Source organism: Pristiophorus japonicus, chromosome 7 (genome assembly GCF_044704955.1).
Source record: "Pristiophorus japonicus isolate sPriJap1 chromosome 7, sPriJap1.hap1, whole genome shotgun sequence".
In the NCBI taxonomy this organism is placed as follows: domain Eukaryota; kingdom Metazoa; phylum Chordata; class Chondrichthyes; family Pristiophoridae; genus Pristiophorus; species Pristiophorus japonicus.
In genome coordinates, this window is record NC_091983.1 from 208990614 (window position 1) to 209004254 (window position 13641).

The following is a 13641-nucleotide window of genomic DNA, read 5'->3' on the forward strand; positions in this document are numbered from 1 at the left end:
TGGGAATGTTTTGATGCAAACACGTGGTGCCTGATATTGGAAGATGCTCAGTTTCCAAATGCTAACATTTCTTAACATAAATTTCTTCAAAAATATTCTTCAAATTCTTCATGCCCGTTTGATCTGGGCAGGCTGTGAATAATTAATATGCTGTACTGGTAGCTCACTGGGATAGAATGCATCAATATTTTGCATCATGGAGCATAAGAAACATGCTCATACCCCACAACTCCAAGAACATGAAACTGCCCTATCTCAACTGGACCATCTCGGGAGTTAGTGAGACTTCCAATAGGTTAGGGGGAGGGGGTGAGAACTCAAGTTCTTACATCTTTCAACAGTCGCTTCAAGGTTGGTACTTGGAGCAGGGTATGTGCTCACTTACCGATGCCCCTCCACCACCCCAATTTAGTATAAAGAGAAAGTATCTAAACACTGTAGACAACCTGTTTTATTTCATAGAATCATAGAGCACAGGCCATCCTGCCCATCGTGCCTGTGCCGGCTCTTTGAAAGAGTGATACATTAGCTCTTTTGTCACAGTCTTGCAATATTTTCTTTTCAAGTACATATTTAATTTCCCATTGAAAGTTATTATTGAATCTGCATCCACCACCTCTCAGGCGGTACATTCCAGATCATCATAACTCGCTGTGTACAAGAAAAAGGTCTCACTTCCCATTTGGTTCTTTTGCCAATTAGTTTAAATCGGTGTTCTCTGGTTACCGACCCTCCTGCCAGTGGAAACAGTTTCTCCATATTTACCCGATCAAAATCCTTCATCATTTTGAACACTTCCACATTAAATCTCCCGTTAACCTGCTCTACTCCAAGGTGAACAATCCCAACTTCTCTAGTCTTTCCACATAACTGAAGTCCCTCATCCTTGGCATCATTCTAGTAAATCTCCTCTGCACTCTCTCCAAAGCCATGACATCCTTCCTAAAGTGTGGTATCCAGAATTTGATAATACACCAGCTGAGGCCTAACCAATGATTTATAAAGGTTTAGCATTAACTTCCTTGCTTTTATATCCTTCTATTTATAAAGCCCAGACTCCCATGTGTATTGTTAGCAGTCTTCTTAACTTGTCCTACCACCTTCAAAGATTTGTGTGTGAACCCCCAAGTCTCTCTGTTCCTACAACCCCTTTAAAATTGTACCATTTTGTTTATATTGCCTCGTCTCATTCTACATAAGATATACGGCACAAAACCAGTCCATGCAGGCATTATGTTCCACTCGGGCCTCCTCCAGTCTTTCCTCATCTAAATCTATCACCATAACCCGCTATTCCCTTTTCACTCATATGCCTGTAAAGCCTCCCCTTAAAATGCATCTATAACATTCACTTCAACCACTCCCTGTGGTAGTGAGTTCTGTATTCTCATCAGTCTTTGGGGAAAGAAGTTTCTTCTGAATTCCCTATTGGATTTCTTGGTGACTATCTTATATTGGTGGCCTCTAGTTATGCTCTTCTCCATAAGTGGAAACGTTCTCTCTGTAGCCACTCTATCAAAACCTTTCATAATTTTAAAGACCTCTATTAGGTCACCCCTCACCTTTCTTTTTTCAAGAGAAAAAGAGACCCAGCCTATTCATCATTTCCTGTTCGGTATATCCTTGCAAATCTTCTCTGCACCCTTCTCCAGTGCCTCTATATCCTTTTTATAATATGGCGACAAGAACTGCACGCAGTACTGGAAATGTGGTATAACCAATGTCCGATACAGGTTTAGCATAACTTCCCTACTTTTCAATTCTATCCCTCTAGAAATAAATCCGAGCGTTTGGTTTGTTTTTTTATGGCCTTGCAATTTTTAGTGATTTGTGTATTTGTACTCCGAGATCCCTTTGTTCCTCTACCCCACCTAGACTGGCACCCTCCAAGTAATAAACTTCCTACCAAAATGTATCACTTCACACTTCTCTGCATTAAATGTCATCTGCCATGTGTTTGCCCATTTTACCAGTCTGTCTCTATCCTCCTGATGTCTGCTACTATCCCTCACTGTTTACAACATTTCAATCTCATTCTTTTTAGTATTTTATTGGTTTGGAAGTTTTTCCCTTGAGCTTTGCTTTGCACAAAAACAAATGCTTTAAAATGTAATCATTTGAATATAGCACACTTGTATGTCAAGATATTTATCTGACTGTCTTCAATGTAATTCCATAATCTTCCAGCAGGAGGTAATTAAATATACGTAGCTAAGGGACTTTCAATGGCTATGTACATCACTGCCAATGGCTATGAACATCACTTCCACTCATCCGTAATCAATTCTCTTGCAAAGTCATTCTATATAATGTCCCAGAAATGTATAGCATGAAGGTAAATAGTTTTGCAATGAAAATGATATATCATGCTGAGTACAACAGAGAGGAAAAAAAAAGTGCATAGAATCATAGAAATTTACAACACGGAAGGAGGCCATTTTGGCCCATCGTGTCCGTGCCGGCCAACAAGCGGCTATCCAGCCTAATCCCACTTTCCAGCTCTAGGTCCGTAGCCCTGAAGGTTGCAGCACTTCACGTGCACATCCAAGTACTTTTTAAATGTGTTGAGGGTTTCTGACTCTACCACCCTTTCAGGCAGTGAGTTCCAGATTCCCACAATCCTCTGCATGAAGAAATTTCCCCTCAAATCCCCTCTAAACCTTCTACCAATTACTTTAAATTTATGTCCCCTGGTTGTTGACCCCTCTGCTAAGGAAATAGGCCCTTTCTATCCATTATATCTAGGACTCTCATGAGGTCACCCCTCAGCCTCCCCCGTACCAAGGAAAACAAACCCAGCCTATCCAATCTGTCCTCGTAGCCAAGATTCTCCACTCCCGGCAACATCCTCGTAAATCTCCTCCGTACCCTCTCCAGTGCAATCACATCTTTCCTGTAATGTGGTGACCAGAACTGCACACAATACTCCAGCTATGGCCTAACCAACGTTTTATACAGTTCAAGCATAAACATCCTGCTCTTGTCTTCTATGCCTCAGCTAATAAAGACAAGTATTTCGTATGCCTTCTTAACCACCTTATCTACCTGGCCTGCTACCTTCAGGGATCTGTGGACATGCACTCCAAGGTCCCATTGTTCCTCTAAACTTCTCAGTGTCCCACCATTTAATGTGTATTCCCTTTCCTTGTTAGCCCTCCCCAAATGCATTACTTCACACTTCTCCGGATTAAATTCCATTTGCCACTGTTCTGCCCACTTGATAAACTGCAGGAAGATATCAGTCGCTTTCTTCATTATCAAACACACAACTGATTTTATCATCTGCAAACTTCTTAATCATACCCCCTATAGTCAAGTCTAGATCATTGATATGTATAACAAAAAGCAAGGGGTTAAGTGCTGAGCCCTGCAGAACCCCACTGGAAACAGCATTCCAGTCACAAAAATACCCATCAACCATTACCCTCTGCTTCCTGCCTTTGAGCCAATTTTGGATCCAACTTGCCACTTTGCCCTGGATCCCATGGGCTTCTATTTTCAGTTTGCCACATGGGACTTTATCAAAAACCCTGGTGAAATCAATATATACTACATCAAATCTCATCGACCCTCCTTGTTACAGGGGAGGTCCCAGCAGATTGGAAAACTGCAAATGTAACACCCCTATTTAAAAAAGGAGGCAGACAAAAAGCAGGAAACTATAGACCAGTTAGCCTAACATCTGTGGTTGGGAAAATGTTGGGAGTCCATTATTAAAGAAGCAGTAGTAGGTCATTTGGATAAGCAAAATTCAGTCAGGCAGAGTCAGCATGGATTTATGAAGAGGAAGTCATGTTTGACAAATTTGCTGGAATTATTTGAGGATGTAACGAACAGGGTGGATAAAGGGGAACCAGTGGATGCGGTGTTTTTGGACTTCCAGAAGGCATTTGACAAGGTGCCACATACTGCACAAGATAAAAGTTCACAGGGTTGGGGGTAATATGTTAGCATGGATAGAGGATTGGCTGACTAACAGAGAACAGAGTCGGGATAAATAGTTCATTCTCTGGTGGCAACTAGTGACGCAGGGATCAAGTGCTGGGACCCCAACTATTTACAATCTATATTAACGACTTGGAAGAGGGACTGAGTGTAATGTAGCCAAGTTTGCTGACGATACAAAGATGGGAGGAAAAGCAATGTTTGAGGAGGACACAAAAAAATCTGCAAAAGGACATAGATAGGCTATGTGAGTGGGCAAAACTTGGCAGATGGAGTATAATGTTGGAAAGTGTGAGGTCATGCACTTTGGCAGAAAAAAATCAAAGAGCAAGTTATTATTTAAATGGAGAAAGATTGCAAAGTGCTGCAGTATAGCGGGACCTGGGGGTACGTGTACATGAAACACAAAAGGATAGTATGCAGGTACAACAAGTGATCAGGAAGGCCAATGGAATCTTAGTCTTTATTGCAAAGGGGATAGAGTATAAAAGCAGGGAAGTCTTGCTACAGCTATACAAGGTTTTGGTGAGGCCACACCTGGAATACTGTGTGCAGTTTTGGTTTCCATATTTACAAAAGGATTTACTTGCTTTGGAGGCAGTTCAGAGAAGGTTCACTAGGTTGATTCTGGGGATGAGGGGGTTGACTTATGAGGAAAGGTTGAGTAGGTTGGGCCTCTACTCATTAGAGTTCAGAAGAATGAAAGGCAATCTTTTCAAAACGTATAACATTATGAGGGGGCTTGACAAGGTGGGTGCAGAGAGGATGTTTCCACTGATGGGGGAGACTAGAACTAGAGGGCATAATCTTAGAATAAGGGGCCGCCCACTTAAAACAGAGATGAGGAGAAATTTCTTCTCAGAGGGTTGTAAATCTGTGGAATTTTAGACAGAAATAGACAGTTTCTTAAACGATAAGGGGTTATGAGGAGGGGGTGGGGAAGTGGAGCTGAATCCATGATCAGATCAGCCACAATCTTATTGAATGGTGGAGCAGGCTCGAGGGGCCGTATGGCCTACTCCTGATCCTATTTCTTTTGTTCTTATGTTACCTCCTCAAAATATTCAATCAAGTTAGTCAGACACGACCTTCGCTTAAAAAAATCCATGCTGACTACCTTGATTAATCCATGTCTTTCTAAATGACCTTCTGAATTTTTTCCAATAATTTCCCCACCACCGAGGTTAGGCTGACTGGCCTGTAATTACTTGGTCTATCCCTTTCTCCCTTCTTAAATAAAGGTACCACATTAGCAGTCCTCTTACACCACACCTGAAGCCAGAGAGAATGTGAAAATGATGGTCAAAGCCTCTGCAATTCCTCTTTTGCTTCGCTTAACAGCCTGCGATACATTTCATCTGGGCCTGGGGACTTACCCACTTTCAAAGCTGCTAAACCCCTAAATACCTCCTCTCTCACTATGTTTATTTCATCTAATATTTCACACCCTTCCTCCTCGATAACCGTGTCTGCATCACTCCTCTCCTTTGTGAAAACAGATGCAAAGTATTCATTAAGAACCATACCCACATTTCCCCCCTCCACACACAGATTACCCTCATGGTCTCTAATAGGCCCTACGCTTTCTTTAGTTATCCTCATGCTCTTAATATATTTATAAAACATCTTTGGGTTTTCATTGATTTTACTTACCAAGAATTTTTCATGCTCCCTGTTTGCTTTCCTAATATCCTTTTTAATTTCACCCCTATACTTTCTATACCCCTCGGTATCTGTTATGAGCCTCCCTTTTTTTCTTTAACCTATCCTGTATCTCCCGAGACATCCAGGGGGCTCTAGATTTGTTAGTCCCACCCTTTTTCTTTAAGGGCACATATATGATCTGAACTCTCCGGATCTCCTCCTTGAATGCCTCCCAGTGCTCTGACACTGATTTATCTTCAAGTTGCTGTTTCCAATCCACTATGGCCAAATCACCTCTCAGCTTAGCAAAGTCGGCTTTTCCCCAATTTAGAACTTTTATTCCTGGTCTATCCTTGTCATTTTCCATAACTACCTTAAATCTAACTGAATTATGGTCACTAGCACCTAAATGCTCTCCCACTTCCGCCTGCCCAGCTTCATTCCCTAAACCTAAATTCAGAAATGGCCCCTCCAATGTTGAGCTTGCTACATACTGACTAAAAAAAGTTCTCCTGAATGCATTTTAGGAAATCCGCACCCTCTGTACCTTACGCACTAATTTTATCCCAGTTAATATTAGGATAGTTGAAATCCCCCACTATTACTGCCCTATATTTTTTGCACTTCAGAATTTTGTCCTACATATTAGCTCTTTTATCTCCCTCTCACTGTTTGGGGGTCTATAGTACACTCCCAGCAGTGTGATTTCCTCTTTGTGTTTTTCAGTTTGACCCATATGACCTCGTTTGATGATCCCTCTAACATATCATCCCTCTTAACAGCTGTAATAGTTTCTTTAATCAATACCGTGACCACCCCCCACCCCTCCCTTTTTAACCCCCTCTCTATTCCATTTGAAAATCCTGTAACCAGGAATGTTGAGCTGCCATAGCAGAAAAAGGTAGCAATACTATAGCTATGGTCAGAAAACAACCTTTATTAACCTTCACCAGATATCAATGTGGTCTCCAATACTGCAAATCCTCTTCTAGAATTATAGGTAGCTAGAACTAGCCATCCTTCATATTACATAGAAACATAGAATATAGGTGCAGGAGTAGGCCATTCGGCCCTTCGAGCCTGCACCACCATTCAATATGATCATGGCTGATCATGCAACTTCAGTAACCCATTCCTGCTTTCTCTCCATACCCCTTGATCCCTTTAGCCTTAAGAGCCACATCCAACTCCCTGTTGAATATATCTAACCAACAGGCCTCAACAACTTTCGGTGGTCGAGAATTCCACAGGTTCACCACTCTCTGGGTGAAGAAGTTTCTCCTCATCTCGGTCCTAAATGGCTTACCCCTTATCCTTAGAATGTGACCCCTGGTTCTGGACTTCCCCAACATTAATAAGAACATAAGAATTAGGAACAGGAGTAGGCCATCTAGCCCCTCGAGCCTGCTCCGCCACCCAACAAGATCACGGCTGATCTGGCCATGGACTCAGCTCCACTTACCCACCCGCTCCCCATAACCCTTAATTCCCTTATTGGTTAAAAATCTACCTATCTGTGATTTGAATATATTCAATGAGCTAGCCTCAACTGCTTCCTTGGGCAGAGAATTCCACAGATTCACAACCCTCTGGGAGAAGAAATTCCTTCTCAACTCAGTTTTAAATTGGCTCCCCCGTATTTTGAGGCTGTGCCCCCTAGTTCTAGTCTCCCTGACCAGTGGAAACAACCTCTCTGCCTCTATCCTCTTCATTATTTTAAAAGTTTCTATAAGATCACCCCTCATCCTTCTGAACTCCAATGAGTAAAGACTCAGTCTACTCAATCTATCAGCATAAGGTAACCCCCTCATCTCCGGAATCAGCCTAGTGAATCGTCTCTGTACCCCCTCCAAAGCTAGTATATCCTTCCTTAAATAAGTAAGGTGACCAAAACTGCACGCAGTACTCCAGGTGCAGCCTCACTAATACCCTATACAGTTGCAGCAGGACCCCCCTGCTTTTGTACTCCATCCCTCTTGCAATGAAGGCCAACATTCCATTCGCCTTCCTGATTACCTGCTGCACCTGCAAACTAACTTTTTTCATGCACAAGGACCCCCAGGTCCCTCTGCACTGCAGCATGTTGTAATTTCTCCCCATTCAAATAATATTCCCTTTTACTATTTTTTCCCCCCCAAGGTGGATGACCTCACATTTTCCGACATTGTATTCCATCTGCCAAACCTTAGCCCATTCGCTTAACCTATCTAAATCTCTTTGCAGGCTCTCTGTGTCCTCTACACAACCCGCTTTCCCACTAATCTTTGTGTCATCTGCAAATTTTGTTACACTACACTCTGTCCCCTCTTCCAGGTCATCTATGTATATTGTAAAAAGTTGTGGTCCCAGCGCCGATCCCTGTGGCACACCACTAACCACCGATTTCCAACCTGAAAAGTACCCATTTATCTCGACTCTCTGCTTTCTGTTAGCCAGCCAATTCTCGATCCATGCTAATACATTTCCTCTGACTCCGCGTACCTTTATCTTCTGCAGTAACCTTTTGTGTGGCACCTTATCGAATGCCTTTTGGAAATCTAAATACACCACATCCATCGGTATACCTCTATCCACCATGCTCGTTATATCCTCAAAGAATTCCAGTAAATTAGTTAAACATGATTTCCCCTTCATGAATCCATGTTGCGTCTGCTTGACTGCACTATTCCTATCTAGATGTCCCGCTATTTCTTCCTTCATGATAGCTTCAAGCATTTTTCCCACTACAGATTTTAAACTAACCGGCCTATAGTTACCTGCCTTTGAGTCTGCCCCCTTTTTTAAACAGAGGCGTTACATTAGCTGCATTCCAATCCAATGGCACCTCCCCAGAGTCCAGAGAATTTTGGTAGATTATAACGAATGCATCTGCTATAACTTCCGCCATCTCTTTTAATACGCTGGGATGCATTTCATCAGGACCAGGGGACTTGTCTACCTTGAGTCCCATTAGCCTGTCCAGCACTACCCCCACAGTGATAATGATTGTCTCAAGGTCCTCCCTTCCCACATTCCCGTGACCAGCAATTTTTGGCATGGTTTTTGTGTCTTCCACTGTGAAGACCGAAGCAAAATAATTGTTTAAGGTCTCAGCCATTTCCACATTTCCCATTATTAAATCCCCTTTCTAAGGGACCAACATTTACTTTAGTCACTCTTTTCCATTTTATATATCTGGAAAAGCTTTTATATCTGTTTTTATGTTTTGCGCAAGTTTACCTTCGTAATCTATCTTTCCTTTCTTTATTGCTTTCTTAGTCATTCTTTGCTGTCGTTTAAAATTTTCCCAATCTTCTAGTTTCCCACTAACCGTGGCCACCTTATACGCATTGGTTTTTAATTTGATACTCTCCTTTATTTCCTTGGTTATCCACGGCTGGTTATCCCTTCTCTTACCATCCTTCTTTTTCACTGGAATATATTTTTGTTGAGCACTATGAAAGAGCTCCTTAAAAGTCCTCCACTGTTCCACAATTGTGCCACCATTTAGTCTGTGTTCCCAGTCTACTTTAGCCAACTCTGCCCTCATCCCACTGTAGTCGCCTTTGTTTAAGCATAGTACGCTCGTTTGAGACACTACTTCCTCACCCTCAATCTGTATTACAAATTCAACCATACTGTGATCACTCATTCCGAGAGGATCTTTTACTAGGAGATCGTTTATTATTCCTGTCTCATTACACAGGACCAGATCTATGATAGCTTGCTCCCTTGTAGGTTCTGTAACATACTGTTCTAAGAAACAATCCCGTATGCATTCTATGAATTCCTCCTCCAGGCTACCCCATGCGATTTGATATGACCAATCGATATGTAGGTTAAAATCCCCCATGATTACTGACGTTCCTTTTTCACATGCCTCCATTATTCCCTTGATTATTGTCCGCCCCACCGTGAAGTTATTTTTTGGGGGCCTATAAACTACACCCACCAGTGACTTTTTCCCCTTACTATCTCTAATCTCCACCCACAATGATTCAACATTTTGTTCATTAGAGCCAATATCGTCTCTCACAACTGCCCTGCTATCATCCTTTATTAACAGAGCTACCCCACCTCCTTTCCTTTCTTGTCTATCTTTCCGAATTGTCAGATACTCCTGTATGTTTAATTCCCAGTCTTGGCCACCCTGCAACCACGTTTCTGTAATGGCCACTAAATCATACCCATTTGTGCCGTCAACTCATTTACTTTATTTCGAATGCTGCGTGCGTTTAGGTAGAGTGTTTTAATACTAATTTTTAACCATGATTTTTAGTTTTGACCCCTCCTGCAGTCCCTTTATATTCATACATATTGTCCCTTCCTATCACCTTGTGGTTTACACTTACCCCAGTGCTACTCTGCTCTGTTGCCTCCTGCCTTTTGCATTCTTTCTTGGGGTTCTGTTCATCTGAGCTCTCACCAACTCTAACTAGCTCAGAGCCCCCTTCTGGGTTCCCATCCCCTTGCCAAGCTAGTTTAAAGCCCTCCCAACCATACTATCAAAACCACCCGCGAGAACATTGGTCCCGTCTCTGTTGAGGTATAACCTGTCCGACTTGTACAGGTCCCACCTTCCCCAGAAGCGGTCCCAATTGTTCAGGAAACTAAAGCCCTTCCTCCTACAACAACAGGAGAGTGGAGAGCACCGGTTTCAACTGTCACAGGACGGGAAAGTGGAGAGCACCAGTTCCAACTGTCGCAGTAGAGAGAGTGGAGAGCACCAGCTCCAATTGTCACAGGAGAGAGAGTGGAGAGCACCAGCTCCAACTGTTGCAGGAGAGAGTGGAGAGCACCAGTTCAAACTGTCACAGGACGGGAGAGTGGAGAGCACCAGTTCCAACTGTCGCACGAGAGAGAGTGGAGAGCACCAGCTCCAACTGTCGCAGGACAAGAGAGTGGAGGGCATCAGGTCCAACTGTCGCAGGAGAGAGAGTGGAGAGCACCTTTTTGTCAAAAGCCTTTTGAAAGTCCAAATGCACCACATCCACTGGTTCTCCCTTGTCCATTCTACTAGTCACATCCTCAAAAAATTCTAGAAGATTTGTCAAGATTTCCCTTTCATGCTGACTTGGACCGATCCTGTCACTGCATCCAAATGCGCTGCTATTACATTTTTAATAATTGATTCCAACATTTCCCCACTACCAATGTCTATAATTACGTGTTTTCTCTCTCCCTTCTTTTTTTTAAAAAGTGGGGTTACATTAACTACCCTCCAATCCATAGGAACTGATCCAGAGTCTATAGAATGTTGGAAAATTACCACCAATGCATCCACTATTTCGAGGGTCACTTTTCCTGAAGTACTCTGGGATGCAGACTATCAGGCCCTGGCGATTTATCGGCCTTCAATCCCATCAATTTCCCCATCACAATTTCCTGACTAATAAGGATTTTCTTCAGTTCCTCCTACTCGCTAGACACTCGGTCCCCTACCTAGTATTTCCGGAAGGTTATTTGTGTCTTCCTTAGTGAAGACAGAACCAAAGTATTTGTTCAATTGGTCTGCCATTTCTTTGTTCCCCATTATAAATTCACCTGATTCTGACTGCAAGGGACCTACATTTGTCTTCACTAATCTTTTTCTCTTCACATATCTATAGAAGGTTTTGCAGTCAGTTTTTATGTTCCTTGCAAGTTTACTCTCACGCTCTATTTTCCCTCTCCTAATTAGACACTTTGTCCTCCTCTGCTGAATTCTAAATTTCTTCCAGTCCTCAGGTTTGCTGCTTTTTCTGGTCGATTTATATGCCTCTTCCTTGGATTTAACACTATCCTTAATTTCCCTTGTTAGCCACGGTTGAGCCACTTTCCCCGTTTTATTTTTATGCCAGGGATGTACAATTGTTGAAGTTCATCCATGTTATCTTTAAATGTCTGCCATTGCTTATCCGCCGTCAACCCTTTAAGTATCATTCGCTAGTCTATCCTAGTCAATTCACGTCTCATACCATCGACGTTACCTTTCTTTAAGTTCAGGACCCTAGTCTCTGAATTAACTGTGTCACTCTCCATCTTATGGTCACTCTTCCCCAAGGGGCCTCGCACAACAAGATTGCTAATTAATCCTCTCTCATTACACAACACCTAGTCTAGGATGGCCAGCATATTAGTCTAGAAAACCATCCCTTATACACTCCAGGAAATCCTCCTCCACCGTATTGCTACCAGTTTGTTTAGCCCAATCTATATGCAGATTAAAGTCACCAATGATAACTGCTGTACCTTTATTGCACGCATCCCTAATTTCCTGTTTGATGCCATCCCCAACCTCACTACTACTGTTTGGTGGTCTGTACACAACTCCCACGAGCGTTTTCTGCTCTTTGGTGTTCCGCAGCTCTACCCATACAGATTCCACATCATCCAAGCTAATGTCCTTCCTTACTATTGTATTAATCTCCTCTTTAACCAGCAATGCTACCCCACCTCCTTTTCCTTTCTGAATGTTGAGTTCCCAGCCTTGGTCACCCTGGAGCCATGTCTCCGTAATCCCAATTACATCATATCCGTTAACAGCTATCTGCACAGTTAATTCATCCACTTTATTACAAATGCTCCTCGCATTAAGACATAGAGCCTTCAGGCTTGTTTTTTTAACACTCTTTGTCCTTTTAGAAATATGTTGTAATGTAGCCCTTTTTGATTTTGCCTTTGATTTCTCTGCCCTCCATTTTTCCTTATCTCTTTTCTACCTTTTGCTTCTGCCCCCATTTTACTTCACTGTGTCTCCCTGCCATATTAGTTTAAATCCTCTCCAACAGCACTAGCAAACACTCTCCCAGGACATCGGTTCCGGTCCTGCCCAGGTGCAGACTGTCCGGTTTGTATTGGTCCCACCTCCCCCAGAACCGGTTCCAATGTCCCAAGAATTTGAATTCCTCCCTCTTGCACCATTCCTCAAGCCACTAAAAAAAAATATGCAATCATGCTGCCCTGATACAGATAGAGGAAGAAAGTAACTAACACCTGTAAGCTAGTTACCTCCATAATATTGCTCATCTTCGCCCCTGCCTCAGCTCACCTGCTGCTGAAACCCTCCTCCATACCTTTGTTAGCTCTAGACTCAACTATTCCAATGCTCTGCTGGCCGGCCTCCCACCTTGCACCCTCTGTACACCTGAACTCAGACATAACTCGGCTGCCCGTATCCTAACTTGTACCAAGTCCCATTCAACATGCATTTCTACTAAGCCAACATTTCAGATGCAAAATATGTAATTTCTAAAAGATACAGATAGAACAACTGACCTTTCTGGATACCTTTCATTCCAGGCTTTCGCATCTGTCCCATAGGTGGCCCTTTTGGAGATGTAACAGTTGAGGCTTCCTTTGCCTGCTTGTACTGTTTCAGTTCATTAGCAAAGTCATCGCACTCTTCCTCTTCATAGGCATCATACTTTTCCTCACTGTAGTCGCTGTATTCAGCATAGTCCCGGCCCTCAGCATAGTCCCGGCCCTCAGCATAGTCCCGGCCCTCAGCATAGTCCCGGCCCTCAGCATAGTCCCGGCCCTCAGCATAGTCCCGGCCCTCAGCATAGTCCCGGCCCTCAGCATAGTCCCGGCCCTCAGCATAGTCCCGGCCCTCAGCATAGTCCCGGCCCTCAGCATAGTCCCGGCCCTCAGCATAGTCCCGGCCCTCAGCATAGTCCCGGCCCTCAGCATAGTCCCGGCCCTCAGCATAGTCCCGGCCCTCAGCATAGTCCCGGCCCTCAGCATAGTCCCGGCCCTCAGCATAGTCCCGGCCCTCAGCATAGTCCCGGCCCTCAGCATAGTCCCGGCCCTCAGAATAGTCCCGGCCCTCAGAATAGTCCCGGCCCTCAGAATAGTCCCGGCCCTCAGAATAGTCCCGGCCCTCAGAATAGTCCCGGCCCTCAGAATAGTCCCGGCCCTCAGAATAGTCCCGGCCCTCAGAATAGTCCCGGCCCTCAGAATAGTCCCGGCCCTCAGAATAGTCCCGGCCCTCAGAATAGTCCCGGCCCCCAGAATAGTCCCGGCCCCCAGAATAGTCCCGGCCCCCAGAATAGTCCCGGCCCCCAGAATAATCCCGGCCCCCAGAATAATCCC

At 43.7% G+C, this 13641-nt stretch overlaps 1 protein-coding gene across 1 annotated transcript in view; it reads right to left on the minus strand.

The window, feature by feature from the left end:
• The window catches only part of LOC139267429 (zinc finger CCCH domain-containing protein 6), a 66913-nt gene that overhangs the window by 23158 nt on the left and 30114 nt on the right, over positions 1–13641 (minus strand). The window contains exon 5 of the mRNA XM_070885742.1: positions 12826–13014. Within this exon, the coding sequence (XP_070741843.1) occupies positions 12826–13014 (189 nt within the window). The remainder of the gene's footprint in view (positions 1–12825; positions 13015–13641) is intronic.